The sequence below is a fragment of the Varanus komodoensis genome, unplaced genomic scaffold (assembly GCF_004798865.1).
Source record: "Varanus komodoensis strain SLA01 unplaced genomic scaffold, ASM479886v1 scaffold51, whole genome shotgun sequence".
In the NCBI taxonomy this organism is placed as follows: Eukaryota; Metazoa; Chordata; class Lepidosauria; order Squamata; family Varanidae; genus Varanus; species Varanus komodoensis.
The window spans coordinates 2,612,819-2,629,165 of record NW_025336100.1 but is presented as its reverse complement, the minus strand read 5'-3'; the positions used below and the strand labels follow the sequence as shown (position 1 = coordinate 2,629,165).

General features: G+C 42.0%; 1 protein-coding gene across 1 annotated transcript in view; it reads right to left on the bottom strand.

The window, feature by feature from the left end:
• Nucleotides 1-5,325: 5,325 nt before the first annotated feature.
• The window catches only part of LOC123031859 (transmembrane protease serine 11A-like), a 36,491-nt gene continuing 25,469 nt past the window's right edge, over nt 5,326-16,347 (bottom strand). Inside the window, exons 6-9 of the mRNA XM_044447267.1 lie at nt 10,330-10,498; nt 8,667-8,932; nt 6,834-6,976; nt 5,326-5,487 (exon numbers count right to left, since the gene is read on the bottom strand). Coding sequence (XP_044303202.1) covers nt 5,326-5,487; nt 6,834-6,976; nt 8,667-8,932; nt 10,330-10,498 — 740 coding nt within the window. The remainder of the gene's footprint in view (nt 5,488-6,833; nt 6,977-8,666; nt 8,933-10,329; nt 10,499-16,347) is intronic.

Here is a 16,347-nt window from a genome sequence, read left to right as displayed (position 1 = left end):
GGTCAGGAGCCTCCTCTGGGAATCTGCACCTGTTTCAGATGTTGCTAAGCTAGGACGTTTCTTCGACAAACCCATAGTCCAATAGTTGGCACTCATTCTTCTCAAATGCATATGCACTAGTGCATTGCAGTCCATGGGGCTGAATGAAATGCTATTTTTGAATGAGATACTGAACAATTCAGTGCCACTTGGTGGCAGTAAAATCCTGTAATAACTTTTCTGTGTACTAAGCAGCATGGCAAAGTGGGGCTGGAGACTTCTGTCCTAATATCTAGTTTCTCTTCATGAACAATTTAAGAATACAAACATTTCTTAGACATTAAAGTAATACTTCTTGCAAGTCCCTTTTTACACAAGTAACATAATCTTCCATTCAAGTGTGAGAAGAAACAGTTATCTTCATGAGCAAGAAGTAGGAAAGCCATTTGGATTTTTTTTTTTTTAATCTGTAGGAAAGGGAGTGTGCAGCCTCCAGAAAATCTGTAAAAAGTAAAACCACATGGTAGGTTTACTCGAGGGAGGAAGGGTAGGGGAAAAGCAGGTCAGCTCTGTGAGGGCTGGGGTAAGAAGATAGCAGTTTTTTTCAAAAGGGCATGAATCTTTCTGCATTCCTCACTAGAGCCAACCAAATAAGCCTTTATGAACTTTAAGACTTGGAAAAAGAAATTAGCACAGTAATACTTGAGGAGTACTGGAGGACATGACAGGCCTTAAGGAATGTCTGGTGTGCCATGCCAAACAGTGAGGTGGTATTTGTGATAGTGTTGAGGCCAAGTATTCTTCGCAGCCATTTTGTCATGGAGGGGACAAAAACACCCCTGAATATTGTTTTTAAATACTATTATGGATCCAGAGAGCTTTTACTATTTTTTTTTGGGGGGGGGAGTTACCTTCTTAAGAGAGGTAGCTGAAGGCTTTCCACTCTTTCATTTTGCCACCCCTTCAAGCAGTCATGAAACGGCAATACATAAATAAGCTCATGCCACTTTTTGTTGACAACAGAATGGCCCAGTGGGGACAACACTACAACACAAGATATTCAACCCCACAAGTATTCTTTAAAACAAAAAAACCCTGCACTACCGGAATGTTTTAATACTGCTCCTGAAAAACAACTCCTATGATGTTTCACATAGAAACCCATTTCTAAAAGTAGTGTGTTAACAGAAGGAGCAACTAAGAAAATGCAGGTCAAACTGGATTTCTATAAGACTCATTCACTTAATTTGCTCCACAACATAGGAAATTCCTATCTCCAACTAGAGGTATAAGTGCCAAGACAGCATTTGTCAGAATTGAAGATAAAAGAGATGGATACACAAAGATGAAGATGACTACTAGAACAGGAAGCAATTATATGTGTCACAACACATATAGGTCAAAATATACCAAGAAGGAAAAAATGGTCTTTCCAGCCCTTATATACTGACAAGAGGCATGAAGGCAGAGCAGGAATCTTTGCTGTAATAGTTTTAGTATGCAATCTGCTCGTAGAATGAAGTAACAACAGTGATAATTCTTTAACACTTACATGGCACTGTAGACTATTTAGAGTTCCAACTGCAGTGTCTCAGCAAGTCTTACAAGAGCCTTGTCCAGTCAGGACTGTTATCCCCATAGTGCTGGTAGAGAGCTGCAGATAAGACCACTGTTGTTCAAGGTCATCTTGTCAGTTTTGTGGCCAAACCAACATTCAAACAGACACTTCCCAGTGCAAGGGGAGCAGGGAGAACTTCAGGTTTGTAGGTTCCACTTTGGGTCTTGCTTTTGTTTTGTTTTGTTTTTTAACAACCCACACTCTACCAATCAGTCAGATGCAAGAGACAAACAGAATTAATTAACAAAGGTGCCTCTAAGCACATTCTGAGCCTAGGAACTGGACTCAATCCTTTCTCACAAAAGTCCACTCATGATTATAAATCTGGCTGCTGAAATCAGAGTAAAAACTATATTGTTCTTGCCCTCATTAGACGCTTAATCAGAAACTACCAGTACATGTTCACTTGCATGTGTCTGTTCCCACACCAAAATTAGGCACTCCGAGAATGACTGCAAGGTGGTGTACAGGTTGTGGGTGAATAGTGTGGTGCTATGTTAGCCAATGTGCATCTGGACATCTTTCTTGTTCATCAAGGTGAACTACCCTTCCCAGTTAAATGTAAATTTACATTTTCTTACTGACAGCTGGGATGCAGGTTCAAAGAATTTGTATAGTATGTTGGGCCTCAGATCCCACCTCTATTTGTTCTTTGCTATACCTCCCATGACAGTCATTTTGTGGTGGTTTCCAAGACAGTTTCACCAATTGTCAGATTGCCTAGTGCCCCAAGAGGGCTCCAGCCCCGATCTTGCTGATAAATTATGGGTAATATCCCTGTAGGAAAGGGCCCAAATCCAAAATTGCCACTGCATTGCCTCTTGGCTTGTCATGTGATCAAATGCAAGGTTACGTTCAGTGGGCTATTAAACTGAAGCAACTGTTCATTTGAAAGTTTTATGTCTGTGCAGTTGCATAGCCCTTTTGAAGGTTTCATATTTCTAGGGACCTAGCCTTTGGACTCACTAATTTTAAAGAACACAGTGTGTTTGTTAATATTTCATCCTTGCCCCACTAAAATGATGACTTGTAAGGGTGGACAGGTTTATCAAGAATTCATAACAGCAGCATCTTGCTGCAGTCATTTATCAAAACAAAACAGACACCTTTTCATTAAAACAATATCTGATTGTTGTTCATTATAGCTAAGTGCCAAATGAATTTGTTGTACAAAGAAAGTCATCAAAGCAAGCATTGAAAGGGAGAGTGTCTTATTCTCAGAATATAATGCCAGAATTACAGTGCAACAACAGATCCTGATCCTTCATTTCAGTCTGCAGTGGGTAGAGAATTGTTGATGGACAACAAACCTAAGTTTCCATAGATGAAAGCCCGTAAACACATACACAAAGATCCAGACACATCCAAGGCTGGTTTTTGTCTGCTAAGTTATGTTTTTCTTTGATTAGTTCTTTACTGAGGTCTACTTTTCCTTCATTTCAGCAACAGGAAAAATCCTGCAGCAGTCCATTTAGCAGCTCTAGTTTATCTAATTGTGGAAAGTGCACCCTTAAAGTAGAACAGTTGACAAGTGCAAATATAATTAAGCAAGACATCTAATCCTGAACATGAGGGATGATGAATGATGACCATGAGGTGAGGAGGCTAAGGAGATGAATTAAGTTGTAACCTCAGATCTAGCCTAGATCAAGATGAAACTGGGGTCTGGCTGGTTTGGGCCACCACATTTTGGCACTGAAATGGAATGCAATTTCAATAATCCAGCAGGACAGTTTCTTGATTCCTTCTTGCTGTTCAACACTATACGCAAGCACCATTAACATTATATTCCCCAAATATATGGCACAGTTTTCAGCAGGCTGTGAGGCACATATTTTGAAAAGGGCACACACAACAGAAGAGTTAAACTTTCCTGTTAGTCCTTAATTCTACTGCATCATGTGAATACCTCAATATGTAACTTGAATCTTCTATCACATTTGGAGAATAGGAAGCAAGTGAGCAAAATAAAGTATTTTAAGTATATTCATAAATATTACTCAAACACCCATTGAAAAGTATTAGAAAGGGACATGGCATAAATTTACTTTTGATCCAACCACTATACTAATTATGTAATCATTGTTAATGTAGACTGCAAGCAGAATAGAAAAACTGGGGAGATGAACTTAATAAGGTAACTTTCATTCTCTCTAGAAACCTAACTGAAGCTGGAACCACTATAAATCTTATGTATGAAAATGTTCTTGGTTAATTGGGTCTTACAGTGAAATCCTTTGTGTGTTTACTCAGAAGTAAGCATCATGGGATCCAACGGGGTTTATTTCTAGATAAGCAAGTATATAAAATTTCAAGAAGGTGATTTCCAAACTACTTCAATGGCAAAGAGGGAGATATATGAAAAATTATTCTTCTACCTGCTTACATACCCAGAGTCTCTCTTGCTCCAAGCAAAAGCAAATGCATAGAAAACTGGAGAGGACCATTAGTTCCTCTTTTACCCACTTTCAACCCTCTGTAAAGTTTTGCTTTTGTCACCAAAGACTTCAGCAAAGATATACAAGTTTGTCTTTATAGTTATACTGGCTATGAGTTTATGAGAGTTATACACCAACATACCTGGAGGAACAAGCTTGGTTTTTCATATGTTCTAAGGCTGTGCTAGGCATTGCACTAGAGTTTAAAATGGAGCATGGATGTGATAAAACACAATGTCATTTTGCAGAACATGAAAGTGACCAGGATACCAAACCAGTAATTGAAGATGAATGTTAATAGCCTACTCACAAAAGTGGGGAGTGATCCTTTCTTTGCTTGAGGAATCAATACCCCCAGCCAATGAAGGGAAATTATTTGTTGTCCAGTTCACAAGAACACAGCCTGTGTTCAGAAGCCCCCTTTTGTTGAGGCTGTCCTAGAACCAACATGTAGGGCACCTGCCAAGGCCCAGAAGACACTAAGGTGTCCATCAAGACTGTAGTACCCCTACTCAATCATGCTGGAGAAAGATCAGTAAAAACTCTCTGCTGCTTTGGTCTTCACAGACACAGTGCTGCACAAGAGGAAATATAACATTCACCTGGAATCTTTTGCAACTCTTTTGGGTACAAGGACAAAGAATCAAAGGGAAAACCCAACAGCTGGGACAATACAAAAGCAAAAACTGACCACCCCAAATGACTCTGCCCTTTCCCAATCTATGTACCTCTGCCCTCTCCAATATTCCTGAGTTAAGAAGTACCACTGATGGCCCCTTGTTCAAGCCCATCACCTCCATCCCTATATACTGGATGGATATTGGTGACTAAGATATTTAGTATTGAAAAAGAGAAAGAAAATAAATTGAGGTACTCCTAAGTCCTGAAAGGGTGTGCAGTAATTCCCTTTGAATGAAATGGTGCACTTCAACACACTGTCAGTCAGGTTATCAAAACAAGCATGACAAACAGTAGTCAAACAGGTTGCCAATAAAGGAATAGTTCTGAGAGCTGCATATTAAGGATAACAAAAGCCTTTTGTTGGATAGGACTGTATGCCTTGGCCAATTCCTCTCCTTATATGAAACAGCAGTGGAGTTGATCATAAAATGAGGCTGGTGGACATGATGTAATTGGCAAGAAATGAAATTGATGACTCCAGCAGAGACACTGGTCATGCTCTGACACCAGAACTGACCAAAACTGTGGAATATTTATATATATATTTAGTTGCAATGTCTTGTGTTCCAGGCTAATATATTGCCTGTGAAGTTAAACCTTCCTGTAATTTCAGACTCCAGTACGGGCAGCAATCCAGTCTCGATAGTAAGTCACTCGTGTGTAAACTCCAGGCTTGTTCGGCTTGGCACATTCATCTCCCCAGCTCACTATGCCAACAAGGTACCATATTCCTCTAGAATCAGAAGTTACCAGTGGACCGCCCGAGTCACCCTAGAAATGGAAATAAGATCATTTTGGATATGCAGGAAGGAAAATTATAAACTTTGCACACAAAAAAGCAACATAAGCAGGGCTATGGATACCAAACTTCTTACCAGGTAAAGCTGGTTTCTAATGCCAATGGTTTGGAAGGGAGATGATGGAGTCATTGAAGGCACAGTCCTCAAGATGCCAGTCTCATATTTAAATGGGACTCCTGTCTCCCCTTGGCATACAGCAAAATCAGCACTAGCCAGTTGCCAATATATGGCCATGACAAGCAATTGCACAGTGTACCATTGGATTCTGGGGTGATATGTTAACCTGGGTAACAAGGCATCCTGCCCAGGTTTGCAACACATGGTGAGTCAAAGCAACAGCTGGCATGGTCCACAATACTACGGTATCTTATTTATGCAACACTGCTGGCTAATTACCATGCAAACCACCACCAGCACCACAAACACCTCCCTCCATCTCTCCCTCTTTGTCTCTTTTGTTCCTCTCCCTCCCCGTCTTCACATTCCTATGCAAGTGAATGGAGCAATTTATCTTTTTATTTGCCTGAAAAATCCCCTGTGTCAAAAAGTACCTGGAAGCCCTCCTCCCATATACTCTGAGATCTCTGGTGTGAAAGACAAGGGGTGAGGAAAACACTGATTCCTAACTGATTGGAATACTCTGTTTATTTTTACAATGGGCCTTGATGTATTTTATTTTCACAAAGCACTTGCGTAGCTCAGTCAAAGAATACTGATGTCCTAGTATGCACCCTTCTCTGATGACCATGGCTCCTTTCCCTGACCCCACCCTTTTTCACCCCTCTCCCAATCATTTTCTGGTTTCCCAGCTTTTGTGTATTTTCCCCCTTTCTAAAATGTTGAAATGTCTTGCCTAAGGCTGAGTTACTGGCAGTTAGACTGTTAAGTTAAAATATGCTGGTATTTTTAAAGTTTTTTAATGCCCCATCTACAACTGGAATGTGGCCTCCAAGTAATCATTTGGAAGCTGCAAGTTGGTGGAAGGTACCATCAAAGCCAAAAGCGGGTGAGTTTCCCCTTTTGTTCTTTCTTCCACTCTCTTTACATTCTCTTCCAATTCAATAGGCTGCCATGGAGGTGAAAGATTGCTTTGCCAGAGGTCTGAAAATGCATGCCAAAGGATTTTGAAGTCAGGATTTTGAATTAAGGAATGAGCAACTTGCCACCCTCACCCTCACCCTAACTTCAAAATCCTTCATAATGAGCTGGGTGGGCAAGGAGATTGCAATTACTCCAGCATAAATGCTGCAAAATCACAGTGTGTGCAGAAAATCTATTTATTGCTCATTCAGGGCTATTCTGAGTTATCACACCTACCTGGCAAGCATCACTCCCTCCTTCCAGGTATCCAGCACACAGCATCCCAGATGAAATAGCTCCATTGTACACTTCTCTTCTATTGCAAATTTCATTGCCTATAATTTTCACTTCTGTTTGACGAAGCTCACTGACACTGGGGCCTGATTTTGAAATAGCATTGTTATTAATAATTATATTTCTGAACCACCCAATAGATAAAGCTCTTTGGGTGGTTCACAACAATCAAAAAATACAGTAAGAACACAAGAACAACACAATAATAAAATATCATAAAAATGCAATACAAAAATTGATAACCAAATTTAAAACCAGTTTTTAAAAGCTATAATAGCTTAATCAAATTAAGTCACAAGAACTGTCAACATAGCACCCCAATACAAGACAACATTAATTAATGCCCTATCACAGAGGACAGTCTTATCCTGGTACTGAAAAGATATCAGAGGTGGCAGCAGGCAGGCCTCAGTGCAGAGTTTGGTTCATAACTGGGTGGCTTCCCCTGAAAAAGCCCTTCTCCTTGTTGCCACCAGCTGAGTCTCCCTCAGAGATGGCAACTGGACTTATTAATTAAAATGGTGAGATTTCACAAGCAGCTTATAATGTAACACAGCCCCACAAGCTTCCCCAACCCCCATGTTACACACAACACACATCATACCTGAGTCACAACCACATAGCACACATTCATTCACAAAAGTACCCTGCTCTGTCTAGTCACTAATGCCTATGCAGGACTTCATCTCTGTTCAGGGGACAGGGTAGTGGAAGGGGCACCAGATGTGCACCCAGAATGTCCATGCTGAATGCTTAGGACTAGCCTAGTAAGTCATGTTGGATGGTATGAGCTCAAACCTGAGAGCTGCTGTCAACAATACAAGTGGTTTGCAACATCACCCTCTGTGAGTTTGATAAGCAGTATGAAGCCTTTGAATGGATCCAATAAGAGAAACATCAGGCCAATAATGCACCAAGAGAATGTCTCTTGGATTCCATAGATGATTAAGAGGTAGCACCTAAAAGCAATTGTGTGAAGGTATGTCAGACACCTCAAAGAAGATCCTCTAACTTCAACAGTCCCTTCCTCCTGCACTGGGAATTTTCAGAGGGGTTACCACTTTGCTCTCCCAAAGTAACTACTGTCCAACATCAGGCCTGGGGCTTTTGCAGCACCCTGCCACATGCACTCACAAGAACTACAATCTCAGGCTGCAAATGACCGCTCTGCAGTGAGAAGCGATTATGTGAGCAGGACCTCTCCTTGGCCACTAAGCTGACCCTTTCAGCTGGAGATTGTATAGCCTTGAAAGTGTCCATGATTCTCAGATGAGATGTGCATTCAGGTTGGCTTGGAAATATACTGAGCCTATTTCACCTGAAGTAGCTCAACATATTTCTGACCCAAGCTGTGGGGAACATATGCTCTCTCTTGTGAATTCTGGATAAAAGGGGTTTTATTTTTTGGAATGGTTCAGCTTGAATGGTTGTGGGTTTCTATTAGTCTGTAGCATCCCCATTACACATATTCTGCTCTACCCCAAGTCTAAGAACATTTATACAACTGTTTTTACTACTTTTGTAAGGATAAATAGACAGATTCCACTTCAAAAATAAAAAAGAATGAAAAAAGAAGAAAGGAAAAAGAAGAAAGGAAAAGAAAGGAAAAGGCAGACAAGATACCTGGTTTCTGTGATATAGCAAGGTAATATTTGCCACACCCCTCACAAACCAGGCAGCCTGTCTGCCTGTTTTCAAGCTGAAATGTTCCAAAAACCTACTAAAGTTGCAAAGCTGGGCTCTGAAGAGACAAACTCTGAATAGATGGTTACTAACCGTCATCTCTCAGAGCACCGTACCCTGTGACATAACAGGTGGTGTTCTCTGGAAAATATTGTGTAGCCTCTGGAAGACAAACACGACGCACAGCAGTTGTAAACTCCACAGGAGATGAGAGCTGCACAACTGCAATGTCATATTCATGACTCATGACATTATTTGCATAATACTCATGGACAACGATCTGGCGAAGATTCCTTCTCATTGTTGGAGGCCTCAAACGGGCCCCAAAACTACTTGTCCAACCTTTGATATCCTTGACTCTGAAAGACATTTGAGATGGTAGATAATACAAGTTTGTTCTACTTAACATTAAAATGGAGCTGTGTGAGCCACCTTGGGTTCCTCACAAGAGGCAAAACATGGGATAAAAATGCAATGTAGTAATAAAAATACTAATATATCATTTCATGCCATCCTTTCTTAGGACACGCCATCGCATTAAGTTAACAGTAAGGCAAAGAGGGATGTTTGGGTGGGGAGGGAATTCCTTTGCCTACTGACTTGGTCCCAGAGGCTTCCAACGCAGCAGCTCTGACACCACATATAAACCTGGTTTGGAACGGGAAAGACTGTGTGGAATGGAGACTGAGATGACTCAGTAGAAAGATAAAAAAGTTAAGCACCGCTCACCAACCCACAATTTCAGTTTGGAACATATGTAAACACATATAACTGGATTCAGAGCTAGGGATGTGTGAGGTGGGATTGCCAGGACACCCCCGATTCCAATCTTTCTTGCAGCAGCTCTGGGCCCAAGTTCCTGCTGAACATTCCTAAGGTTTTGCATGATGTTTGCCAGGATCAGCCCCCATAAGCTGCACAAACAGGTCCGTCTTCCACACCACCTGCAGGAGTCCAAATGGTTGTTACACATGGTGTGGAAGAGGGATGCTGCTAGCAGTTGTGCAAAGTAGCTGCTGCATCTGATTGCAAAACATGGTTGACTACACGGGGCTCACCAGGAACAGATTCCTGTGTAACTGCTACACAAACAGCTTCTCTCTCCTGTGCCACTGGGAGCACCTGAAGCTGTGGCATCTGATGTAGAAGAAGGTCGCCAGATACCCAACCTTTGTTCTACGAGTGCTTGCAGGCTTCCTCTTGGCTCAGCTTGCTTTGCAAGACTGGACTGAGCACAAGAGGAAGTCCACAGATACTAGATGGATGGATTCCACAAGGGGGAATCCCAACCTTAGTCAGAGCCAGTTCCAGATTTTTATGTGGGTCCTTGGGCAAGACACCCATGATGGGACCCTTCCTTTGGTGTGTCTGTCTTCTCACTGCCACTCTCATCAGCTGCTTTGCTCCTGCTCCTCCTCATCATCACCATTGCTTGCTCACTTGACACAGAGAATCAAGAATTAGACAGAGGCACTTCCTACTCCCCTCCAATCTTTGCTCTCTAGGCCAGAGCTAGAGGCAGGTAAGCAAGCAGGCTGCAATGGAGAAGAGGTAGGACAAGTCTAGGGTGCTCTGATCAGGGAAAGTCTGCAAGGGTGTGGCCTTCAGCAGGTGTCTGACCATGCCTATCTATGATGCAGATGATTGGTGTAGAAAAAGCACTTATCTGCCTAAATGGGATTTGGACAATTTTAAAAGTGTGATAATTTGAGTGTGTTGGTCAGATATAGATTTAGAGTTGAGGCTGTTTTCTCACCCTCGAAAGCAATGCGCTGCTGTTACGAGCCATGTGTTACTGATCAGTGTCGCCCCACAGCGATGAACACCATTCAGCTGGAGGCTGGCTTGCCATGGCCATTCCCCTTCCCCTGCAACGCTTCCTCCATAGATTCTCTCCTCAGATCTGTCTGTTCGTGTTCCACAACCTGCCAAAGAAGGCTTTCTTTTCAGTAAATAAAAATACCTCTATTTTTATTTATTTTCAAAAACAAATAACCTTTTATTTTTAGGGAGGGGGCTCAGCTCTGAGCCTTTTCACAAGGCTTTTCAAACCACTTTGAGTGCAGCCAGAAGCTCACATAATGCTGCTCTAAATGGACATTTTCTCTCTGGCCAAGTTACTTTCAGTATTAGAGCAATAGGGTCTTCTCTGGCTTGAAAACATAATCTTCTCCTCTGCACTGAAAATTGGGTAATTAGAGCAAAATCCTATGGATGTTTAGCCAGATAGGAGGCTTAAAACTCCCATCATGCCCCATCCAAGCATAGATTTACACCTTTAATGAGTTAAATCCAAGGTGAGATTTAGAGAATTCTCTCATCCCTCAGAAAAAGTCTTGGTGGCCTGAATGAAAATAGGTCCATTTCCTGTTGGAAAATTACCTCATTCATGTTTGATCTTGAAGGTACCCTTGGTAGAAATATTAGTGTCAAATGAGTAATTTTCAACAGGATACAGGTGCAGCACCCCCATTCTAAGCTGGGACTACATCTTGTATTGGCACACCAAGGCCACTGCTGCCACTTCAAAACAGAAGCAGCCAATTTAGGCACAGTATAAAAATTATGAATACTTGATGCTTTGTGAATAAGACTTCACCATTTAACACTATTATTTCAGGAGCTCTGTGTCTTGGACCCAAGGAGAGGTTTCATGTGTCAATAATCATCTAAAAATACTTCTTTGGCTCAGATAAGGACCTGCTCCATCCCTACCACTGTGATCTATCACTGAGTCTCTCTTTCCATTCCCACCACTGCTCTGGCCTCTCTATGTGGCTTTATGATGCAATTTCTGACATTGGTACTGGCCCAAATACACAGAAACTAAGGCTTCAAGGAATTGGCAGCTCACAGGTAGGAACCCAACATACCTAAAAACTGCTGCCATCATCATGCAAGGCTGGCTGTGACCTAATTACTAAAGGTGCAAAAAAGCAAGCACTTCCAATGTCATAAAATATGTCTGCACAAGCTTTTGCTTGGGGGCAGGGCAGAAAAGGCATCATTATCTTGCATTATGGCTTTGATAAAGATTTCACATCTAGATTTTGAACCAAGAAAGATGAAGCAATGTCCCTCTTCTATCAAACAGCACCTGACTACAGAGAGATGTAATAACAAGAATGTTATCCTTAAATAATGTGCCCCTTTAAGCAGTGAGGTGCCACTCAATAAGTATACATGTTGGTAAGTATTATTCCAAAGAATGACTATTCGCACTGGCATGGAGACAGTTACTGGCAAGTTGCACCCTGCCTTATCTACTTACAATTATATTACTTGTGAGTATGTATGGCACCTCACTGTTTTAAATTGCTCAAAGCTGTGAACATATTTCAGTAGTAAACAAAAACAAGCAAGGCAGCAGAACATCTACTGCCACTGGTATATACAGGAAACACTTTATTAGTATAGTATTAGTTAATTAGGTATTGTATATGAATTAGAATAAACACACAAGAGCAGCATGTCTGGGCATACCCCAAGGAATGAACACAGATGAGCTGGACATTTTGTCAAACCTTCTCCACATACACAGGGTTGTATCTAGCTATCTTCTGAGATTCACAGGCCAGCTTAATTTGTGTAAAGAAAATTCTCAAACACATTTTCCCTATAGTGAGGGCATAGCGTGAATTCTATAGGTAATTAAGGTATTCCAGAATTTTGCTTCTGGTCCAAACATCTACAAACAGCTGGAGGGTCCCAGCATGGGAGAAGGGTACACTAGGACTGTCTGTGGGGTGGGGGGGGGGGCGGGGAGAGGTGCTAAGTGGTAGCAAGAACTTTGTTCCTCTTGGCACAGTCTGTAGACAGCTGGTGCAGGCTGAACCCATTCCATTCCTACATCTATGTCCAGATGGTTTAAAGTTGCTTAATAAATTAATTTACTCACATGCATTTTTAGTTTTTCTCCTCTCTCTTTCCAGTAACTGATCAAAGAGTGATAACTTGTCTATCAACTTTACATTGGAATTCTTACTGTGGTTATGACCAGTTACTGGGAGCAAGGAGGAGGAAAACTAAAAACTGTGTGTGGGAAGATTAGTTTATTAAGTGCCAGTGCATTTTGAGTTAAAAGACTTCCTCAAGAACTGATTTTGCTTCTTCAAAGACACTGATACTTTCTGATAAAAGAAGTTAACTTTGTCTTCATCTGGTGCTTTTTCTCTTTCATTTGTGAAAGCTGCTTCTGTTTCTTAAATGTTAGTATTGGGCAAGAACAACATTGAATACTTCATGCTGTGATTCTCAGATTATGACTTGCATGTGTGAATGAACCATCACTTAGAAAGATGTCTCTGTCAGTCATAATTCCCTAGCTCATAAAATGAACAGAGGATCCTGATATTCCTCCCCCAACACGAGTTCTCCGGCATACGAATTAAAATTTGAGCCATGCAGAAGAACTCAGTGTATCCCTCACTCACTCCAACCCCTCTCCAGCACCTTTCTCCTGTGTAGCATAAACAGGGATATACAAATCAGCAAAACTCAAGCTCTCCAAAATTCTCCAAATTCCATCTTAAGGATTGTACCAATACAAGTCCAAATCAGACTGTGGGCTTTGTTTTTGCATCGGCACCAAAATCCAAGGGGGTCCAAGCCACTCAAAGAAGCAGTGTAACTTGGACTACCTGAAGCCCTCTTCCCAAGCCTAGAGGAAGGAGAGTTGGTGAGGAAGATTTACACTTGAAGATACTTCACGTTTCTCCAATGGCCTTCCCTCAATAGTTGCAAGGGGCTCAAGAGAAAGGCTCAGTCTCATCACGTTTGCCAGAAGTGCGCAGGAAGACATTATGCTAAGCAATGTCATTTCTAGCAAACCTCTTTCAGAACACAAACCAGTTTTAGTACTTACAGCTGTAAATAAGATGTTCACCATTTTGTGCATTAATCTCTGGAAAAAAAGAAAATAGAAAGGGCAGTCACTTCTATGTCAAACTATTTCTGTTTATATGGTGGACTTCCAAACTCCGTTAAGAAAACGAGAACAGCTAAGCTTCCAGAGGGCTGCTTTATGTGGCTGCTGTCACTCATACAGTCTTGTAGATCACCAACTGAACCGATACAGTTGGTGCAAAGTGAAATTCTTATCAAAACGTGGAGGAGGTCTTTCTTAGGCAAAACATCAGAGGAATTTCAATGGACCTTAGACTGCATTTTTCTCTTTGGGCAGGGAGGTGGCAGTTTTACACAAGCCTCATTCAAATATACACAACAGGGCTATTTGTGTGACATGCCATCCCACTGGAGATTATTTATCCCAAGTTAAAGCTGCATCATGTGCAGCTACCATTTTGGATATGCAACCCTCAACTCAACAGTTGTTGTATCATGCAAACCTGCTGAGCAAGTTTGTGCAAGGGTTAAATGACCTTAGAACAGATTGCAAGTCATACTTGTATAAAACTTGTATAACCCAAGCTCACACAACATGTAAATACTTGCTTGGGGTTAGTGTCAAGACGTGGAAGGGCTCACTCATCTTCCCATGGCAGCCACTGGAGAGTTGCCAGAGACAATGGGGCATGGCCGGGAATCTGTTTGGGAGGAACAAATATGGGACTCTGTTTGCAGGAATGCTTGGGCACACGCACAGCTGCAAGGGATTGGTGGCCGGAGCAGGGACAACTGTGCTGGGAAAGGGAGAATAAAGGCAGGGCCAAGACAAACAGGAGGGGGTGCTGAACAGAGTGAGGAGAGTGAGCGAGAGAGCAGAGGAGGGAAGGAAAGGATGAGACGATGCACAAAAGAAGCCTTTGGGAGAAAGCTGGAAGCAGCTGGCATTGCTGCAATGTGCAGACAGCCAGACAGGAGCAGCAAGGGCAGATCCTGCACCGAAGACACACAGCTCCCCACTTCCCCAGAGGCGACATTGCTCTTTGCCTTAGAACCTGGGGTGAGGAAGGGTCCAGGTGAGGAGAGAGCTTTGGTGTTTCAGGCAACATGGCCGAAACAAAAGCTGTAAACCACAAATAAAAGGATCTGCCAGGTGAGTTTGCTTCCTCGCAAGTTTTACATGGAACAAGGTGCGTTCAACATGTCCCTCCCTCCCAATCTTGTTACAGCTGGATATGTATTCTGGCACCCATGAACTCAACAGCTCATTGTGGATTAAATAACCCACGATCAACTGTCACCTTGTCATCCAAACCTGGTCAATATGATCTGGTACTAATATTGGTATTGAATAGTAAGCTTACAATATTCTTTACATTTCCAATTGCTTTCATTCATCAGCAGGAATTTGTAATCCATTATCATATTATACAGAAATATTCCCAGTTTAGCAATTTGTGTAGTGCAACTTGTGGATTGAAAAATGGTCAGGACATTTGTAGTAACACAATCATAGAAGCATAGAATGGTAGAGTTGGAAGCAACCGGGGCCATCAGGTCCAAGCCCCTACTCAGTGCTGGACTCCACATTAAACCATCCCTCTCAGATAGCAGTCCAGTTGCATCTTGAGTGCTCCAGTGTAGGAGAGCCCACAACCTCCCCAGGGTGATTTGTTCCATTGTTGTTCTGCTGCAACAGTCAGGAGGTACTCCCTGATGTTCAGCCAGAATCTGGCTTCCCGTAACTTGAGCCTATAATTCCATGTCCTGCACTCTGGGATCAATGAGAAAAGATCCTATCCTTCCTCTTTGTGACAGCCTTGTAAAGTGCTATCATATCTGCCCTCAAGTCTTCTCTTCACGTGGCTAAACATGCCCAGTTCTTTCAATCTCTCCTCATGGGGCTTTGTTTCTAGTCCCCAAATTGTTCTTGTTGCCTTCCTCTGAATCCTTTTCAGCTTATCTGCATCTTTCTTAAACTGTGGCTCCCAGAACTGGATGCAGAAGTGCAGATGAGACCTAACCAATGTTGAGTAAAGGGAAACCAGTACTTCATGTGTTTTGCAAGTGATACTTCTACTAATGCAGCCTAAAATAACATTGTTGTCCATGGGGTCGCGATGGGTCGGACACGACTTAGCAACTAACAACAACAAAATAACATTTGCCCTTTTTAGCAGCCACATTACATTGTTGACCCATATTTAGCTTGTGATCTACAATAATTTTGGGATCCTTCTCACTTGGAGCATTGCTGAGCCAAGTATTCACCATCTTGTATTCCCACAATGCATTTGATTTCTTTTTCCAGGGTGCAAAACTTGACATTTTTCTCTACTGAATTTCTGTAAGAAAAGAAAGACGTGTTGCCAAATTTTACCAACTGCCTATCAGTGTAAACAATACAGAGATCAGGACTGGACCCAAAATGGAAGCTGTGGAAGGGCAGAGTTATATACTTGCACACTTCCAGAGAATGTCCTGGTGGATTGTCCCAATTGTCAGTTCTTACATGTTGTCCTTGATCACAACCACGAACAGAAAGCATTAGTTAATCCTACGTACAATTCAAGTTAGATACATGGAACAACTGTCGCCTAGATCCTCTGCAAAGCTGAGCTTGACAGAAGAGTAGCAAGAAGAAACCCATGCTGAAACACATTAATATCAAAGCCTGATTGGAGTTTGGAAGAATGCAAACATGTGGGGGGAAATGCTCTTTACTCTGATTCACACATGTGGGCTCTTCGCGCATGCGTGGAGCAGTTTTTAAGATGATTCCAAAGCTGACAAATTAGTATTCAGCGGGAGCCCAGTCCCCAAGAGTACTAGCATGAAGGTGGGCTCCCACCAAAATATCAATTCGAGACTGAGACCGCCAAGAGACGTGCAACCCATGTGTCAAATGAAGGGCACCAGAGGGTATTTG